The 21,602-nt window shown below is 37.3% G+C and overlaps 1 protein-coding gene across 1 annotated transcript in view; it reads left to right on the top strand.

The window, feature by feature from the left end:
• NBAS (NBAS subunit of NRZ tethering complex) overlaps positions 1-21,602 on the top strand; it is a 388,176-nt gene that overhangs the window by 134,035 nt on the left and 232,539 nt on the right. Inside the window, exons 24-26 of the mRNA XM_032172256.2 lie at positions 2,871-3,056; positions 4,739-4,912; positions 18,612-18,745. Coding sequence (XP_032028147.1) covers positions 2,871-3,056; positions 4,739-4,912; positions 18,612-18,745 — 494 coding nt within the window. The remainder of the gene's footprint in view (positions 1-2,870; positions 3,057-4,738; positions 4,913-18,611; positions 18,746-21,602) is intronic.

Here is a 21,602-nt window from a genome sequence, read left to right as displayed (position 1 = left end):
ACTGGATCTACTCTCTCTGCCCCTCCCCTTTTTGTGGGCATAAAATTCACATCCCTTGTATTTTATAAATAAAAAAACAGAGCCATATTCTCCTTGGCTTCTTTCTTTGCTTTTTATTTCTATCTCAGTTCAGCTCAGAAATAGCCACTCAGCTTTTTGTTTACTCCTCAGTTCCCCAGAGCCTGGCGACTCCCACCGCCCTGCTGAGACCACACTCGGTAAGGCTGACAGCCCACCTCAGTCTACCTCTTAATGTCACATTCCCTTCATTTGTGGTTTAACATCGTTGCTTTTTGACATTATTCACTGCTTCTTTCTTGTAATTCTTCTTCGGCTTCTGTGATATTATTTAAGGTGTTTCTTGTCGTTGTCTTAACCATTCGTTGTACTCTTCTCCTAGGGCTCGTGTTCTTTGGCCTGTCCCTTAATTATTCCTATTGGCCAGCGTGCTACTGTTATTACTAGAGGAGAGTCTGCAGTTGTGACCCATTTAGATCCCTCTCCCCAAATACTGTTGTATGATGTTTGTGCTGACAATTCTCAAATATCATCAGTGGCTGGGCGCGGTGGCTCATGCCTGTAATCCTAGCACTTTGGGAGGCCGAGGAGGGCGGATCATGAGGTCAGGAGATCGAGACCATGCTGGCTAACATGGTGAAACCCCGTCTCTACTAAAAATACAAAAAAATTAGCCGGGCATGGTGGTAGACTCCTGTAGTCCCAGCTACTCGGGAGGCTGAGGCAGGAGAATGGCGTGAACCCAGGAGGCAGAGCTTGCCGTGAGCCAAGATCGCACCACTGCACTCCAGCCTGGGCGACAGAGTGAGACTCCATCTTAAAAAAAAAAAAAAAAATCATCGTCAACCAAGTACATGTACTTTGGCACAGAGTTTGTTTTCTTCTTCTTGGACCTACTATTGGGCATCTGTATCAAGATGTCTCATGGCCACCTCAGAAGCAACATGGTCAATATGGAATTAAAAGCCAGGCATGCCATGGTGGCATGTGCCTTTAGTCCCACCTACTCTGTTGTGGAGGTGGGAAGATCACTAGAGCCCAGGAGTTCAAGGCTGTAATGTGCTATGACTGCCCTTGTGAATAGCCCACTCCACTCTAACCTGAGCAGTATAGGAAGACCTTGCCTCTAACACACACACACACACACACACACACACACACACACACTCTCATACACACACACAATTTTTACTTTTGATAAATGTACTCTTCTACACACACACACACATATATACATGAATATGAATTTCTGCTGTGGATTAGATGAGAAATCATTCTAGACTCCTCTTTACTCAAATTTCTCATCTGCTCTGACCAAATTTCACAAATTCTGTCTGCTTAATTGTCTGTTACGTTCTTTCTCTTGTATGTCTTCAGGATCACTGTCATAGTTTAGCCCCTTAATATTTTTGCCCAGTATATTGGAAATATGCAACAAGTATTTACTGTCTGTGAATAAGTGTGTGAACTAATCAGTCAATGAATGGGGAATCAATGTGTTTCTGTCAGAATTTCTCTAATACTGGTAACCATAATTCTTCTGAGCAGCCTGCCTATGTTTACTCCAGTCCGTTTCCAGTTCATCATGTACATTTCATTCATCAGTCAGTAAATACTTAGTATTCCTTCCAAAGTATAGATCTATTTGTGACATGTCTGTCAGAAATCCTCTGCCTTCCTGATCAGCTGCGTGTTCCTTAGCTTGACACACAGCTTTCACGATCCAGCCCGTCCCTCCTATTCTAGCCATCTTTCTCATTGCTTCCCTTCGCACCTTCTTTTCAGTCACGTGGAATTGTACTTTCACAACTCACCATGCATCTCTGCGTTCCATGCTGCTCTCCTTCCCATAATTTTCCTTCCTCACCTCACAAATATCCCTTGATTCTTTAGAGTCCATGCTAAGTGTTCCCTCCTCTGGGACCCTCTCAGGCTGGCTAAGTGCTGTCTTCTGTGGGATCCGCATCATACACAGCACTCACCGCACTCTGCTTCGGTCATTGTGGTTGTCTTTTCTTACAAGGCTGAGAGATCTTTGAAGGAAGAGACCTCATCTTACTCAGTTTTGTATTCCTAACACAAATGGTGAATGGTGCTTAGCTCATAGTATGTCCTCATAAATAATTGGGAATAGGAGAGTAAGAAGTAGTGTGAGAGAGAATGGCTTTAGACTACACTAGATCATTTCACTATCACTCGGAGAATGTATCAGTTCATAAATTTGACCAGGAAATAGCGGTCAAATGGCTGTTTCCTGAGCATCTTCAGGAATATCATTCTGTGTTTTTGTCTTTTGAAGGCTAAATATTTGAATTGAGACTAAGAAAGTGTTTGTACCATAGTTATTCAGCAAATATTTATTGAATGACTTTTATATGGGAGGCAGTGTGAAAGGATAGATACTAAACAGGAATATAAAAGTAAAACCTTCGAAACAAACATTCTTTTTGGAAGCAGAGTGGTAATAGTAAAAATATGGTTATTTTGACATTATCATTAGTAGGTGTGTGTTTTTTCTCTACTTGTTATGTAAATATAATGTTGTGAGAATTAAAAGAAATATGTAAAGCCACATTGTGAACTGTAACGCTCTACAAATGTATAATAGGTTGGTTGTCTTTCTCTTATCTTCCGTATTTCTTGCTGATTGTTTGATTTCTTTGAAACAGTTTGATGCTGATGTATTTGATAAAGGACTCTGATGTTTTTGCAGTAAATAAAAAACATGTTACTGGTAATGCAATTTTATAAAAAATGATTATAAGAATTAGATTCTGTACTGGAGACTTTTACTTTAGAATGGATGAGAAATATATGATACTCAGGAACTTATTGTTGTTTTTCAATCTTAGGTGGACTGTGCATTGTCACTTATTCGACTTGGGATGGAGCGGAATATTCCTGGTTTGCTGGTTCTCTGTGATAATTTGGTTACTCTGGAAACATTGGTTTATGAAACCAGGTGTGACGTAACTCTAACCCTGAAAGAACTCCAGCAGATGAAAGACATTGAAAAGCTAAGATTACTGATGAATAGTGTAGGTTTTATTTTAACTTCCTTTTTAAATATTTTAAAGCATTTTCTATGCGCTTTGATACATATGTGTCTCAAACCAAGGATGAAATGTTCTACAGACCTGAGAAGTCAGTAAATAAAGATTGACTTTTTTCACAGTAAAATATTATGCATAACTTACTGAACACATATAAAACTATTTTGTTTGTGTTTATACCTTGCTTGCCCTTTACTCAGACCCATCCGTATAACTTTTTTTTTTCCCTTCTAGTTAGGTGTATTTCTAAACTAGCTAGTGATTCTAGTAATCCTGTGTTTAACGTTTCACTTTGTTAAAATTCCCAATTACTTATATATTTCAAGGACTAGAAAAAAGTATCAGGGTTAAGAGGACCGGGTGGTTGTTTGAAGAAAACATCTTGGCTTCAGGGTTAGTGTGTTTAAGAGAATTTTCCCAGTGATTCTTAGATCATTCTGTGCTTTATCCTCAAAATTAGAACCTTATTTGTACTCCGGCCACTGAGTCAACAGGCAAGAGGATGGTGCTGTGGATGTGGTAGCTGCCAACACTCTTTCTAGTCTTTTGCTCATTGGCAGCTTAGGTTGAATGGTCCAGAAGAAGGGGCAGAGTCACAACTGCATGATAGGTTCTTTTTGCTCCCTGGACTCTTTTTTTCTCCTTCCCTTCCACATTTTCCGCCATCTTATATTTATCTTCCTTCTCTGGTTCAAGGTTTCCTGCCTCACTTCCGATACTGGATTACAGGCCTGCTACCACACCAGCTAATTTTGCATTTTAGTTGGCCAGGCACTGGTCTTGAACTCCTGACCTCAGGCGATCCACCTGCCTAGGCCTCCCAAAGTGCTGGGGTGATAGGCGTGAGCCACCTCACCCGGCTTATCTTCGTTTTGTCTCTCCCTCTGTCTTTACTTTCCTGTTATCTCATTAGTTTCTTTTCCTGATAATCTACCTAATTAAAATTAATTTGTGTTATATGTTGACTCCTCTTAAGAGCTTTAGGTGTATCTTTTGGGGGATAATTAAGAGAAATGATTGTGTAATTTTAGGGATAATGAGTAAAACTATCTCTGTCATTTGGAATTTTGTAAAGGTGGTTGTAAAGGGGCAAAACAAAGAGGAAGAGGAAAAAGAAGGGAGAGATTCCTGACTTTTATAGATGAAACCTTATTTTTTAGTGGCCCCTATTTTGGAACCTGTGCTTATTTGTATATCTCTGTCTTTCTACTTTTTTCGTTCACTCTTTGTTCACTCTTTGTTGGTCTAAGGTCTCCTTTTCTGTCTGTCTCTGCCTCTTTTTATACTCTCTCTCTCTCTCTCTCTTTGCATATGCCTTCTCTTTGCTCTGGACGACCTCATGGCTGAGTTGTAATAGCAGCATGTTGGTTATCTAGAGCTGAGCTTAGGCTCCTTGGGACCCCATATTGCTTATGATGTAAAGAGATGAGCCATAGTGATATTGTTGCTCACAGCTCTACTAGCCCCAGTAGCAGGTGATTCATTTGCCTGCTACCTGTCAATCCACATGTGAGTGGTGAACTGGACTGTGTGTTTTAGAGTGTTGGGTTTGCACTGTTTAACATCAGTCTGAGGACCTGTAAGCTTTAGAAGTTGCTGTCTAATATAATAAGGCATTTAGTTTAACTTCATTCTTGTTTGTCTGTTTTGCTTGATTGTACTTTCAGTGTTCTGAGGACAAATATGTGACAAGTGCCTACCAGTGGATGGTTCCCTTTCTTCATCGTTGTGAGAAACAATCACCTGGTGTGGCTAATGAGCTATTAAAAGAATATTTAGTAACTTTAGCTAAAGGGGACTTAAAATTTCCCCTGAAGATATTTCAGCATTCCAAACCAGATGTAAGTAGAAACTAACTTCTTAAAATTCTGTGCACTTTTACCCCTAGAGTATTAGGTTTTATTTATGCAATTTTTATGGTAGGCTTTGCAGATAATTTCCCTTTAAACAGAAAAATGATTGTCATTTTATTGTTTAAAAAGTTTTAACAGCATAGTCAAAAGTTTGTAAAATTATGTTTATTTTGATTGATTTCATTCCAAAGTTTGTTTGCCATCTACTATATTTAAGAAGCTGGCAATACCAAGAAGACTAATAGTTGGCAAGTATTGAATTCTTCTATACATGACTTTCCCAGTGTTACCTCATTTAATCCTTATAACAATCCTATGGCGTAGATACTTTTATTATCTTAATATTACAAGAAATGAAAATTGTGATATGAAGTGAATAGGGTAATTGCCCAGGGTTACACAGTAAGTAGAGAAACCAGGATTAAAACATATATTCTAATTCTACAACTGTGTCCTTAACCAGTACACTTTTTCCTACCACAAACAGGAAAAGAGGTTTCTGCCCTCGAGGACCTTCACGGTATTTATGCAAATTCTTAAGTTCTCATAAGACATCTTGTAATTATTCTTTTTTTCTTTTTTTAAGACAGAGTCTCGCTCTGTTGGCCAGGCTGGAGTGCAGTGGCATGATCTTGGCTCACTGCAACCTCTGTCTTCTGGGCTCAAGCAGTTCTCCTGCCTCAGCCTTCCGAGTAGCTGGGATTACAGGTGTGTGCCACCATGCCTGGCAAATTTTTGTATTTTTAGTAGAGACAGGGTTTCACCATGTTGGCCAGGCTGGTCTCGAACTCCTGACCTCAGGTGATCCGCCTGCCTCGGCCTCCCAAAGTTCTGGGATTACAGGCGTGAGCCACTGCGCACAGCCAACATTTTGTAATTATTCTTAATAATTCTTATATTTGCTTACAATTACTATATGTATAGCTTTGTATTTCTAAAGGGTACAAATGATTGTTCATATTTCCTGGTAGTATAGTCATTTTGTTAAGTGTAGTATACTTTGGCAATATCAGAAACCTAAAAATTTAGCCATCGATCAAATATCCTGTTTCAAGAGATAACGTCTCCCTTTCCGTTGGAGGGTATGCAAGCAAGTTGGCAGAGCCACAGAAGGCGCTGACTTTGTAGTGAGGTTCAAAACATTAGATTGGGGTTCAAGTGGAAGCCCCATGTAGGGCTCGTTCCAATTCTAAATTCTGGCTGGGACTATTTCCTTGCACCGGCCTTTATTAGTAATGTCTGGTAAGATACATGGTCATGGACCAGTATAATCAAAATAGAAAGGAATACATTGCTTAGTTAATCTATGTTTTGGTTTCTGCAAGGGTGGTCTTTCAGAAATATATCTGTTCATTGGCTATTTAAAATTTTCTATCGTCTCATAAGCAGTTTGCTCTTAGTAATCCGATTTTAAGTTTGGGGTGGCGAGGTCAGGGTGGGTTGCTTGTGGCAGCAGAATACTTTGTGAGAAGCAAGATGGACTGAATATGAATGTTTTATGAGGAAGAAAGAAGTGACTTTAAATTCTTTCCAGTAATCCTGTGTGTTATACTTCCATAAATCTTTTGTATATAGTCAGCTTTTTGTTGTTTTTACTTGGCAATTTAGCGTGTGCCTTTTGAATAAAACATACAGCCATTTGCCTTTGTTAAAACATGTGAATCTCAAAGCAGAGAACAGTGATGTTGTTGGGCTCTTCCTTTCCAACCCAGCTTCTGTATTTCTCTCAGTGTTGTCTTCCTACAACATACATGTGATCATGTCATGAGCTGTGGAAGGTTTTCAGTGACTGACCATTGCTGACAGGTAAATGTTGGGTTCTCTAGAGTGGCTTGGAAGATTCTTTGCTGTCTGCTTCCTGTCTGCTTTAGCTTTATTTCACACCATGCATGCACTAGGATACTCACATGGAACTTCTTAACTCCTCCCCTGTCTGGTTCACTCATGGCCCTCCGTGTGTTACAGACTGTTTCTTTGTTTGGAGTAGTGATCCCGTTTCCTTCACTTAACAAATACCTGCCCATCCTTCAAGGTCCTGCTAAGATTCTCTCTGCTATGAAACCTTCTGTGACTTCTCTGTCTTCGTACTCTGTCTCTATTATAGCTCTTATCATACTGTGCTGTATTTATTTGCTTACATGTTTCTCTCTCTCTCCCTTTGCTTTCTGTATATATCTTCTAGATCTTATTTATCTCCTTATTACCAGGGAATTGCACGGTGCCTAGTAGAGAGCAATTGTCAGCAAATTTTGGCAGGGAAGTGAATAAATAAATGAATGATTGAAACTGGTGTCAATATAAAAAATATAGCAAGACAAATCTCTAAATGAAAATATTTTATTTGGGAGCAATATTCAAGAAGTAGGACTGCAATTCAAGACATACATACAGACCAAAGTGGCTTCCAGTATGTGTGGAGAATAAAGGAATAGGTTAGGGTTTACTGGGGAAAGAGGAGGTTATGCAAGTTGTTTTGAAAAGAAATCTTACTGGTGCTGGCAGTGTCTTACAAGAGCTGGTGAGTCTGACTGGCAAGCGTCAGTTGTAGTAAGATAGGGCTTTGTAATCTTGGAGTTACGGTTAGGCTCTTGTAGTTTTGTATTGGGCTTGAGATAGTTTTTGAAATAGGCAAGTGTTTAAGTAGAAGTAATTAGCTGTCCTTGTGTGATTCGTGTAGTCAGCTGTGGTTTGGAAAAATTTTTTGTGATAGTTACCTGTTATTAGGCAAATGATGTGTAAGAGCCCCTCTTACATGGCTCTCCCCAGCTCCATTTGCCAGGGTTTGACACAGTGACTTCTATTGTGATTCTTTTTTTTTTTTTTTTTTTTTTTGAGACGGAGTCTCGCTCTTTCACCCAGGCTGGAGTGCAGTGGCGCGATCTCGGCTCACTGCAAGCTCCGCCTCCCGGGTTCACGCCATTCTCCTGCCTCAGCCTCTCCCAGTAGCTGGGACTACAGGCGCCCACCACCACGCCCGGCTAATTTTTTGTATTTTTAGTAGCGACGGGGTTTCACCGTGGTCTCAATCTCCTGACCTCGTGATCCGCCCGCCTCGGCCTCCCAAAGTGCTGGGATTACAAGCGTGAGCCACCGCGCCCGGCCTCTATTGTGATTCTTACAAATTTCACACTGGATTTTATTATGATGCTTTATATCACTTGATTACATTTGTTTGCTTTACTAAAATTGTGCGGGCAGCCTTGTTTGTGTTTTACTTGATTATTTACAAAAAGAATGCACCTCAGAGCGTCCATGAATCATGCACAAAGTATTTTTAGTAATGTAATAGGTGCAGTTATTTCTGTATCAGATAGGATAGACTAAGTTATGCTACATTAACAAGTGACATCTATATCTTAGTAGCTTACGACTGCGAACAGTTATTTCTCACAAGTGTCATGTCAGCTGTGGTTGGCCTCTGCTGTGTCTCATGTCTTATTCATCTGGGGACTCAGGAAGAAAGAACAGTCCCCTTTTCTGTCTTGTGGCACAGGAAAAAGAACAAAGTAGAACCACACAGTGGCTCACAAAACTTCAGTCCAAATGTGGCTTAGGTTACTTCTTCACATTTCACAGGTCAAAGAACGTCTCATGGGCAAGCTTGATGTGAATAGGGCAGGGAAGAATAATCCTCTCAAAGGAAGAGAGGAGCAAATACTTGGGAATGATAATGAAGTTGACCAGAGTCATAATGATAAAGAAATGGATCTTGAGACTTAGCGTAGTTCTACCACTACACTTGGCTGCCACATTTGTCTTTGAAGCCATCTCATATGCCTCAAACCTTCCTCTTTTTAAAAATAGTATTTTAAAGCACTCCTTTCTGATTTTAAGCCATTATTCTTTGCTTGGATTCCTCCTTGGAAAGTGAAACTTGGGAAGAAACTTGGGCTAGTCCTAGGTAGGGGTAACTGGGGGGCAAAAGCTTCTGCCTTCTCATATTGTTCTGACTTCTAAACAAGTAATTTTTGAGTGTATCTGTGCCTCACAACCATGTGCATTTTTTCTTAGCATTTTCTATGCTCAATCCGGATATAATGGATTAGAAATTAGCGGAAGCATCCTGGAGTATGCGTTTGACAGTTTATTCCGTGATTTTGATGGAAAACTGGGAACAACTGTCTTAAATGTCCACTCTTCTTTTAACAAATAGGACTTCACTAGGTATCATAGCTTTGTTAGGTGCCATCTTTTTTGTTCACTTCTGATTACATATGTCAGTGAGCGATTTTAGTTTGAAAATGACCTTTTCTAATTTAATGCTTATTGTAGAATATTTAGAAAACTCAAAAAACATAAAGATGAATATAAATTTTTGTAGCTGGCAATATCATTGACTAGAAATTCTAAAAATCTTACCACTAAAACATTTAGAAGTACTCATTAAAATGTTAATTTTTAAAAATCTGCTTACCTGCATAGTTGAACTTTTAGGAGAACAAGGGAAATTTGTACCAGGCAAAAGTGAAGAGAGAGGTAGAAGTTAGAGAAATACTCATTAGAAGGAGGGAGTGGCTACTTGGGATGGGGATTGTGGTCTTGAAACCTGTAGAGGAGTGAATTTTAATACCTGTCTTGAGATAGAAGGTGAAGTCTTTAAAATGATGAGTCAGAAGTCAGACTTCTGGTAGATCATGAGTGACCTGGTCACCTGACCCTGGAGCTGATTTAGGGCTCTTGCCTCAGCTTCAGAGTCACCACAGCCATGGCCAGTTGGTTGGCCCCAGCAGCTGCTATAGGCTGAGAAGCCATCCACTGAGGAGGGGTACCAAGCAAAAGAACAGGAGGAGGAAGCAGGCCAGTGCCGTAGCTCAGGCTGAAATTGAACAGTACCGCCCGCAGAGGGAGAAAGTGTTCAAGGCCAAGGAAGCTGCAGCACTGGGATCCCATGGAACTGCAGGAGACCCACGAGAAGATGCCCATCTTCCAGACCTACTTCTAGCAGAACTGGAATGAAGTCTTGGACAACCTTTGCCATATTGGCTAGAAATCCATGGAAACTTCCAGAAGAAAGGAGCACCTGTTTCATGGACTGGCATTTTAGATGCCCCCATGGAATATGAAGCTTTAGCAAAGCTCAAGTTATGTTCTTGTGAAAAGGCATTAAATTATTTCTGTATATTATACAATAGGTGTTTTAATTTTTTGAGAGTAGCAAATCTGGCTTCTTTGTACAGACTTAGAACTTATGCAAAGATTTTATCTTTTTCCCTTATATTTGTTAGAAATTTAATGAGCACATGTTGTCTGTTTTCCTATGCCTTTTCGTCAAGTACACATGTATCAGTGTTGACTTTTTCTTTCTTAGATCTAGTAAAAAGAAATCCACTTCTTTGAAGAATAAAAGGGATGAAATAATTTTTTTTTTGCCCTAACACTTTCTTGAAGGTCATGGGCTTTATGAAAAAGTATTAAATAGTTACTTGAACCTGTGAGAAGTTGCAGCAAGCCTTAAAGTAGTTTATTCTTGCTAACGGTTAGAATAATGAATACTTGTGAATTGTTTGGGCTACATTTGGTTTCTCTTAATCAAAATCACCAGATGATAGAATTCACAAACTTTCTACATGTTATTACTTGGTATACTGATACTCATTTAAAATTAAAGATTTTTTGTCCTGCAGAAAATAAAAGAAAAAGAAGAAATAAGACTTCTATATAATGCCATGGCTCTTTAAAAGATGCATTGTCAATAATGTAGAGTAGGAAACTGCTTATCCATTGGCACATGAAGGTAGCAGAGGAGCATGACTCCCTGGGTATGTATTCTGGATTTGAGGGGAGTGGGGAATGTGGGGGCAGGGAGTTTCTTTCTGAGCAGTCAAACAACAGGCTTGCCTAACATGAATTTGTGCTTTCAATTAGTACTCCTCTGTGACCTGTGATAAAACTGGACATGGGCTGGTGATACCTAGTTTGCTCAGTAGTAGCAAAAGCAAAACCTCTCCGAAGGACTCACTTTAATCTAGATTGTACAAGATTCTTATAGATAAAGCTTTGATGAAGATGAGGTTACAATCCAACTTTGTAAAACACAAAAGGAAACTAAACTTTGAGCAAAACTCAGTGGCAGGCCTTGTTCCCCTTCCCTTCTGGTAATAGATGATCAGATGCAGGCTATAAAATGAATATTTTAAATATTTAGGATATGAGAAAGAAATAAAGATGAGATAGGAAGGAGAAATTGTGAAAAAAGAAAAGTTAGATTTGAAAAAGAAGCACATAGAACTTCTAGATTTGAAACTGTAGTAATAAAAGCAAAACATTAAATGGATGGATTCAAAAGAATTTTGGCTACAATTTAAGACAGAATTGAAATCTTGAAGATAATTTAAGAAATTTTCTGGATTGTTACACATGAAGGTGAAGAAATGAAAAATATACAGGGTTAAAAGACATCGAGGATAGAGAGAGCAGGTCTGACATGAGAGTAATAAGCATTCCAGGAAGAGAGACTAGAGACGACAATAAGCAGGCAGTATTCAATGTGGGACTTTCCCAAAATCAATGAAAGATACGAGGTGCATTCAGATCTTGAGGAGGATAAGTGAAATACAGTTCAGCCTATATTTAGATGCACTCTAATAGAATTTAAGGATAACACGGGCACAGAGAGAATCTTAAAAGTGGCCTGGGATTAAACAAAAGTTACAGTCAAAAGAAACCCGTAAATCTGAAAGCAGACTTCTTAAGAACAATGGATACCAGAAGACAATGAAATAATATATGTGTGTTAAATGTCAAGGAAAATTAACCTTGATATTTAAGTGAACCTAATAGTTAATGATAGCCAGCATTTACTTGATGCTTTTAAAAAAACTTTTGGTAGGGATGGTGTCTTGCTACGTTGCCTAGGCTGGTCTCTGGAACTCCTGGCCTCAAGCAGTCCTCCCAGCTCAGCCTCCCAAAGCACTAGGATTACAGGCATGAGCCACAGTGCCTGGCTACTTAATGCATTTTCTTTGGTAGTTATGTTTTAAATATTTCACGTGTATTAAGTCATTTAATTTTTATGACTATATAGCTATCATTGTTCGCATTTTATAGATTCAGAGAAAGCAGAGTAGTTAATTAGCTTGCACACATTATATGTTTCTTATTTACTGATGCATTAGGGATTTAAGCCTAAGTAGTATGACTTCAAAACCTTTAAGCCACATAGTATACTGCATTTCTAACCCAGGATATTTTACTTAGAGACACTATCATTCAAATGTGAATGTAAAAAAGACTTTTTAAAGATAAATGAAAACTGAGAGAGTTTATCATTTACACACCCATCCTGAAAGAATTATTCAAGGATGTACTTCATGAAGAAGGAAATTATATACAAAAAGAAAGTAGTGAGATATAAGAGGGAATGATAAAGAGTGGGGGAAAAAAATCATACTTAGGAAATAGTAAATATGAGAAAAACTTAAAGCATTCAGTATTAATAATAACGAAAAAGTATGGGAAGTATTAAAAGCAAGGTGAACAATAGTAAGAAGGGAGTTTTAGTATCAGAGTTAAAATGACCAGAGCATCTGAATTGTTCAGGTGTTGGATGACGATAATCTTAACCAGACTTTGAATAGTCAGGTATGCATATTACTTTATTATATTTTTATTCTGAAGTATAGCACATGTGGTAGGTAGAATAATGGCCTCCAAAAATGTCCATGTCCTAATTCCTGAACCTATGAAGATGTTACCTTACCTGGCAAAAGGGGCTTTGCAGGTTGGATTAAACTAAGGGCGTTTAGATGGCAAAGCTATCTTGAATTATCCAGGTGGATCCAGTCCTTAAAGGTAGCAGATCTTTCCGGCTGTGGTCAGGATGCTATAGAATTGTCAGATTGTTGCTGTCTTTGAAGATAGAGAAAGGGGCCATGAGACAAGTAGTGTGGGCACCCTCTAGAAGCTGGAAAAGATAAGGAAGTGGGTTCTCTCCTAGAGCATCTGAAGGAACACATTTATTTGCTGACAACTGAATTTTAGCTCAGTCAGGTCCATTTTGGTTTCTGACCTACAGAACTGTAAGAGGATAAATTTGTGTTAGGTCACCAAGTTTGTGGTAATTTATTATGTCAGCATAGAAAACTAATATGGCATAAATACAGAAAACTACAAATAATGTATAAGGCTAGACATTTTTCTAAAGAGAACACCTGTGTAATTGCCATTGAGGGTTTTTAAAAAAATTTTACTCATTCTGCTGTGTACATAGTAGCATCTCCTTGTGGTTTAATTTGCAGTACTGTGATATGGAAATTATCCTTTGCCAGTTACCCATGTGGCAAATAATCTCCACTCTCTTTGCCATTTTATTCTCTGAGTAGTGAAGTCACTGTCATCTGATCAGGGATTGAGCGGTTTCAAGTTTCAAAAAGACTCTCCTATTTCCAGTTCTCCCTTATTCCTAGGGTGTAGTCCTCCAGAAAGTATCAGAAGTATCGGGTGATAACTAGGGCTCTCTCCTTGGCAGGTCCTGGACTCCTGTCCCAGCAAGATATGTTTGTGGAGGGCATACTTAACCCCTTAAACTTTTGGCTGCAATTTTCTGTGTGCTTCCTCTTGGTCTACGGTCCTCAGGAATTGAAAAGTACCTCTCAAGCTGTGCTATTCAAAATGGTAGCCGCTAACCACATATGGATATAAATCCAAATCTAATAAAATTTTAAAAACTTACTTAGTCTCACTAGCTTTCCATATGTTGGGATGCATGTCATTCCCAATATTTTTGCAATTACAAGCAGTGCTTCAATGACTAACCTTGTCCATATGTATTTTTATATTATTGGTGTATTTTCAGTGTATATTCCTGGAAGGAGACTGCTAGGTTTAAAAAGGCAAGAGTTGCCTTGATATAGCCAAATTTTTCTTTAGTAAGATTGTTCTAATTTACATTCCCACCAACCAAGTAGGAGTATGCCCGTTTCTCCACAATTTTGCCAACAGAATTTGTTGTCATATTTTAAAATTTGTGCCAATGTGATAGGTGAGAAATGGTATTTCAGTGTTGTTTCAGTTTGCGCTTTTCTAATTAAGAGTTTTAACATTTTCCGGTATGTTAGATAGGCATTATCTCTCTTTTGTGAATTTATTCCTGTCCTTACTCCATTCTTCGCTAGGGTTTTTGTTCCTTTGTACCTTAATTTTTAGAAATTCTTACATATTCGTGTAACTAACCCTTTGTCTATGGCATATGTTGTGAATATTTCTCCCAGTTGGTCAGTTGTCTTTTCACTTTGTTTATTGTGTCATACAATGTTTTCATTTTTTAATTTTTGTGTAGTCAAATTTTTCGATCTTTTACTGCCTCTGTATTTTGAGTAATGGTTGGAAAGCCTTTTCATACTCAGAGTTAAGGAAGAATTCTCTCACAAATTCTTCTAGTACTTGCATGGTTTTATTTTTCTCTTCCCAATTTATTTGGAGTTTATTCTTTTGTATTGTGAGACATGGATCTGATTTTATTTTCCCAAATGACCACGTAATTGTTCCAGCATCATTTATTAGAAAGTTTATCTTTAGTGATTTGAAATGCCACCTTTGTCATATACCTAACTTTCCATCTGTACATGGGTTTAATTCTAGAATTTCTGTATTCTACTGGTCTGTCTGTCCATGCACTAGTACTTCATGATTTTAATTATAGAGATTTTAGTGTGTTTTAATGTCTGAGGAGGTAGTATTCCTCTGTGGGTTTTTTTCCCCATGCTTTTTGTTTTTGTTTTTTTACATGTTATTGTATATTTGTTTTTCTATCTGAACTTTAGTACCAGTTTGTCTGCTTTCATAAAATCGCTTATTGGTATTTTATTGTGATTGCCTGGAATTTGTACATTAACTTAGGGAAACCAATATTTGTATAATGTTCAGTCATCTTATCCAATAATAGGGGATGTTGTTCTATTAGTTTTTGTATTCTTAAATCTCTTTTAGGATTGCTTAAAAATTTTCCTCTTAGGTGTTTTGCACATTTTTTGTTAAATTTATTCCTAAGTTTTAAGTTTTCTCTGTTTATACTATCTACCCTCATTTCCTCTAACTATTTAATGTTTGTGTATATAAAAGCTATTTGTATGTTAATTTTGTATTCTGCTACTTCACTGATTTCTTTGATTGCGTGATTCTTTGGGATTTTCCAGGTATCCTATCTTATCTGTGTTCTTTTCTAGTTGTATATAGTGCATAATTTTAAGATTTTTTAGAAATTATTATTCTTTTGCATTTTACCTTGCTATGCAGTATGGGTGATAATCTGCTGCCTATGGTGTGGAAGACTCATTTCATTGACTTCTTAGGAAGTCCCAGATGGGCTGTCCTCTTTTAGCTTGAGAAAGGGCAAATGACAGTATAAAAGTGACAACTGAGATAATAGGGAAGGAATGATGAAAAAAAAGTGTGTCTTAGACTATATGAAGTTAGGCATCTTATAGGGATTCTAACAGGGAAAGATTGAAAAATGTCTTATAAATTTGAACAGTATGTTTCATGTACACAATAGATTATATTTTAAAAGATTTGCAGAATGGCATAAGAAGAGAAAAGAAACGTGCCATAGGAATACAGAGAGAAAAGGATATCTATGTATGAGAGTAGTATAAGGACTTATTCACTGGACTCGCAACTATTGAGCATACTCCAGGACTGTAGAAATCTGGGAAAGCTGAATTTAAGTCAAAGTCAAATGGAGATAATACTGGATTATTGGATAGGTTTTAGACATGGCAAGACACATCTTCTTGAGAAGACATTCCCGGTAGGAGAAGACTAAAACAAGGAGACATAATCAGGTTAACATCATGTTTAGGTAAATGCAAGTAATTTAATTTGAGTGAAATAAAACTTAATGTAGAAGGGTAAGTGGTTCATGGGAGCAGGCCATAGAGGCGTTTAAGTGGAAGGCAAAAGGTTTATTCTTTACCTTTCATATTGAAGGACTGTAAAAGGATTCTCAGCGTAAGGTTTGAACATGTGTAATGAAATATGGACTCAAGGACATTGAACTTAAAAGTGGTTCTTTAGGGCCGGGCACAGTGGCTCACGCCTGTAAACCCAGCATTTTGGGAGCCCGAGGTGGGTGAATCACCTTAGGTCAAGAGTTGGAGACCAGCCTGGCCAACATGGCGAAAGTCCGTCTCTACTAAAAATACAAAAATTAGCCAGATGTGATTGTGGGTGCCTGTAATCCCAGCTACTCAGGAGGCCGAGGCAGGACAATCGCTTGGACCTGGGAGGTGGAGGTTGCAGTGAGCCGAGATTGCACCACTGCACTTGAGCCTGGGTGACACAGCGAGACTCTGTCTCAAAAAAAAATAAAAAAATAAAAAAAAAATTAAAGTGGTTCTTTAATGTCTCACAGAGGGAAGGATAGGAAGTGGGGAGAACAAGTAAGACATCAAGGACTTTGGCTTTTATTTCAAATGGTTTCCCAAATTGTTCCTTGACTGAAATTGGTTTCAGTGTTTTTATCTTCCAGGCGTGTTTTCTTACCATATATGAATGTTTTATTGCCATATCTTCTCTCAGTTTCTTTCATTCTTCCTGAATGCAGGATTGTGAAAGCCTGTCTTGCTTAGTTTAGGCTCTGGAGCCAATTGCCTGGTTTGAATCCTGGCTTTACCACTTATTAGCTCTGTGGGTTCAGGCAAATTATTTGACCTCTTAGGGTATTTGTTTTTCATTTATGTATAATGAGAATAGTACTAGTAGTAATTTTATAGGATTGTTATGACGACTTATGAATTAGTGCACACAGAGCACTTAGAAATGGTACCTGGCACACAATAAGAAATCAGAGAGCTGTGTGTGGTGGCTCATGCCTGTAATCCCAGAACTTTGGGAAGTCGAGGCAGGAGGATCACTTGAGGCCAGGGGTTTGAGACCAGCCTGAGCAACATAGTGAGACCCTGTATCTGAAAAAAAAAAAAAAAAAAAAAAAAAAGTGTATCCATACACACACACACATACACACATGCAGGAAAGAAGGAAAAATAAATCAGGAAAAGGTAGCTGTTTTTATTAATTTTCAACAGTACTTATTTTTATTACTCTCAGCTTGTTCCTATTTTACCAGTTAGTCACTTTGCAACCTTGGTTAACTCTTTGTCAGATGACATTTTGAATACATTCATCCCTCAGTATCTGGGGGGGGATTGCTTTAGGACCCCTCTTAAGCCCTGCTGCCACCAGGCTACCAAAATCCATGGATACTCAAGTCCCTGATACACAATGGTGTAGTATTTGCAATAACCTTTGCACATCCACCTGTATACTTTAAATCTTCTGTAGATTACATATAATACCTAATACAATGTAAATGTTATGTAAATAGTTTTTATACTATATTGTTTAGGGAATAATGACAAGAAAAAATGGCCTGTACATGTTCCCTTCAGACACTTTTTCCCCCAGATATTTTGGATACATAGTTGGTTGAATCCAGGGAAGTGGAGCCCACAGATATGGAGGGCCAACTCTACCTTGAAGAAATGTATATAAATCCTTTAATTCAGCAGCTTTGGAAAACTTTGTTTTCCTGGTAACCTTGACAGTTTCTTTTTTACGTCCATTGATGTGATTTTTCTACTGAGAAAATGCCCTTGTTTGGTAGCTTCTCTCCATCACTTTCCTATCTCTTTTGTGTTTACTGATGAGTTTCTACTAAAACATTGAAAACCAGTAGACTGTTATCATGGAAATTATCTTAGATTTATTTTGTTGTTCAAAAGAGCTTTAAGAAAATTACTTTCATCATTTAGCATTAAGTCGTCATAATGCTAAATGACGAGTTAATGGGTGCAGCACACCAACATGGCACATGGATACATATGTAACAAACCTGCACATTGTGCACATGTACCCTAAAACTTAAAGTATAATAATAATAATAATAAAAGAAAATTACTTTCATTTTGGTTGCTGTGGTGCTAATAATATAAGCATGCAAATTCTTATTTTTTTCTGTATTTATTTTTCATTCTATATTTATTAATTTAATCTTTGCAATAGTCTTCTTAGAAAGGTATTGTTAATATTCATGCTTTATAGATGAGAAAAAAATCAATTGGTTATTTTCATATCCTGGAAAATACTCCAAAAATGGGAATCTGTGGTTTGCCATGGGAAATGCTTTGTTCTATACAGAAAGTCACCCTAAGTAGCCATCTTTCTTCATCAGAAATATGGAATGTGTTCTGTGATTTGTGTATTGCTCTATTACAATTGGACTTCTTTTGAATAGAATGTCAGCACTCTGTAGTTAAATGAGTAATATATAATGCCTACTGAAAAGTAGTAGGTTGTAACATCTTTGAATATTAGTTAAGGAATTTAATATAACTTTGTAACTGAAACACAGAATTTGGCTTCAGGGTTAGAAATGTTCTTAATGAATTGCCTTTTTAATTCACAGTGTTTCTTTTTTCTATATTGACTGGGTCATAAATTGAAGAATCTGTTTTCAGCTGATACATAGCTTATGGGGTTACAAATTATCTTTTATAGTTGATTCTGTAATTAAAATGTGATTTCAGTTAGAATTATTAAAGACCCCAGAAATCTATAAAGAAAAATCAAGACTTGTTTCTATAGTTGATTAATTGTGCTATTTAATATTCTGTTGACAGTAGCATTGGGATATGGAAAAATTGGCCATAAATCTGTTGACATTTAGTACAACATACTTTATTTTCTGTAGCTGCAGCAAAAAATTATTCCTGATCAGGACCAACTGATGGCAATAGCACTAGAGTGCATCTATACCTGTGAACGAAATGACCAACTCTCTCTTTGCTATGACATATTAGAATGTCTGCCAGAAAGAGGATATGGGTAAGAATACACAGTATGCCAGTCTTATTGTGTTTTTTTATTCTAACAGTTGAAACAAAAACGTTGCTTCCCCAAATGTTTACCTTAGAGAATTTTGGGAATGTGAAAAAAAATAAGGATGAAAATAAAATCATCTGCAGTTCTATTGCCTAGGATAAACATTTCTTGTCCTACCAATATATGGGAAGTTCTATATTTTGTTCAGCTGTAATTATAATTAAATTCTGGATTTTGTCAAATATGATAATTTCCTACTGAAAAACAAAAATACCACCACGATCTCCACAAAAACTACTTTTTATAAGTCAGTAGGTAGTAATTGTGTTTTTAATGAAGCATTTTTCATATTTATGGGCTAATTATATTCTATGAATTTTTTGTGCTTGGCCTTTGCCTATAGTAATTCTTTTAAGTAGTGAGTGTACCTAATTTTTAACTGCTTTTATGTTTAAATGGAAATGTGTATAATATGCTTTTGGATTATTTAGTTGTATGCAAGTCAAACTTGTGTGTTTTCTTTGAAAGTCAGGTAACAATATAATCCCTCTACTAAATTTAGCACATATGATAAATTTCACATCTGGAGACATAAATAACAACACATGAAAGAGTGGTGAATACCAGCAGACCTGTTTTAAGCTTTTATGACTTTTAACCAAGTGACTTTACTTCTTTGGTCATTAGTTTCCTGATTTACAAAATCAGATATTTAGACAAGAAAGCCTCATTCTCTGTTTTCTCTTTCTCTTTGCTCTCTTTTTATCTTCTCCCTCTTTTCTTTCTTTTCCTTTTTCTTTTAAGGACATTTTTATTTATTCTTTTTATTTTGGGAAGGGGGGCTCATATCTGACTAAAGGAAATTTTTATTTCTTATGAAGCAAATGATAGCAGTCACCAATTTTGTAATCTACCATGAAAGAGTTATTCACACAGTCATTAGTGGTACTGAAATCAGGTGAAAAATTGATGAGAAAAGGTTATTTGCCTAGTGAATTTTTTTTAAATTTCAAAGTTGAGCTCTAACTGCCATCATCTTAACCAAGTCGTGAAAGGTGGCATCACTTACAGTCAGACAGCTTGACCTTACATGCCTCCTTATGTGATGCAGTATGAAGTACCTGGTCTTACAGCATCCCTTAAGAAATATTTTTGCTAAAGTTGTTTACCCTGAGTCTAATCAGTCTTTTAGATTGAACTTCTAGTTTGCAGTTAATACGGAAAATAGAGAGACAAGGTAAATAACACCATGAAGAAAGCGGTAAGACAAATACTGAATATGGGATATTCTATGCATTAACTGGTCTTTTTTACTTTAAACAGTTAGTGTCATTTAGAAAGACAAAATGTGGGGCCATGGGGAGGCACTTTTCTAAAATAAAGGAGCCTAAAGGGACATGATCTTCCTCTAATTTTTAAATATAAATAATGTATGAACAGTCAGGGAATTATAAGACTGGTATTAGTAATATCAGCTGATAAACAGCTGTTTGCTGCCCACTTTTCCCATCCTTGGATTCCTGTCTTCAAAAAGCAAATACTTTCACTGGTATGTTTTTCCTTGTCTTTGCCTACCTCCTTTAAAATGTTATGCTCGTGTTGTTATTTTTTGATTTCGCAATTTTAGATCATTTTTTGCTTCCCTTTATGGAAGTCCTTTCCCTTCTCCCATATCCACTTCTCCTACCATTCTCCAGTGTTTTCATCATTATGATTATGTAAATATTGTTTATATTGCAGAACTAGGTGTGATTTATTTTCCTTTTAATACAACTCTCTGTTTTTCTTGGATTGAATAATTTCCTTTTCTGTTGTTTTCTTTTTTCCATCACCCTCATGAACTACTTTCAGTCATGAAAACTATTTAATAATCTCTCTGTTCCTTTCTTGTTTTTTTTTTTTTTTCTCTGTCTCTTCTTCTCTCGCTCTCTTCTTTTTGAAACATCTTCTTGGAATTGGTATGAATGAATTGTTCTCTGTGTCTGCTGTCCATCTATTATCCCGGGACTTCGTTTGCCTCTCTCTCGTGTTGCATATTGCATTTCTTGGCTTTCCTTTCTTCTTTCTTCACTTTTTCCTCATTTTGATGGAGCATACTGTCAAATAGCTTCCTGTCAAAGATTGCCTGGGAGGTATTTTTTAAAAGACTGTCACATATTAGGAAAATACCACAATTGCACACTTTTACTTGGTAGAAGGTTTAATTGTACATGGAATCATAGAATCCTTATCTTGTGAATTTTGAAGGTATTACTCTTGTCTTTTCTTTCTAGTATTGTTGAGAAGTTCAGTGGCATTCTGAATAATCCCTAATTAAATATGCATTTTTTTTAAAGAAGATTTCAGTATCTTCATTTTTTGTGTTTGGAAATAGCATAAGGATGTGTTTCTGTTTCATATGTAAATTCATTGTGGTGTTCACTGAATGGTCTGATCCATTCTGGAAATTCATAACCTTCGGACCTTTGGGGTATGTTCTTATATTTTTTCCTTGATAAGTTCATTTGTACTCCTCTTTTTTCTTCCTTCCTTCTTTAGGTAGGGAAAGGTAAATCAGAGTGGACTCAGCATCTGTTTATTATTCAGACCTGTACCCGAGCACATCCCTAGTAAAGAGCAGCAGAGTGTAGCAAGTGTGTCTCTGAGAACTGGAGGCCTTCCATAGGCAGCCAAAGGCAGGTAAACTAGATAGTTTTAATAGATTTTTGTAGCAAAGTGTTGTTCCCATCATTTACAAACCTCAACCCAAAGGCTATCAGTGTGGTAGTAGTCAAATTGCTCCTCCCTGGAGGGTGACAAGAGATGCAAAAGCCCCTGGTTCCTCCGAGAGCTGGAGTGGCAGGGAGTTTCTTCCTTGCTG

The sequence above is a fragment of the Hylobates moloch genome, unplaced genomic scaffold (assembly GCF_009828535.3).
Source record: "Hylobates moloch isolate HMO894 unplaced genomic scaffold, HMol_V3 SCAFFOLD_13, whole genome shotgun sequence".
Lineage (NCBI taxonomy): Eukaryota > Metazoa > Chordata > Mammalia > Primates > Hylobatidae > Hylobates > Hylobates moloch.
This window is presented reverse-complemented; position numbering and strand designations above follow the sequence as displayed.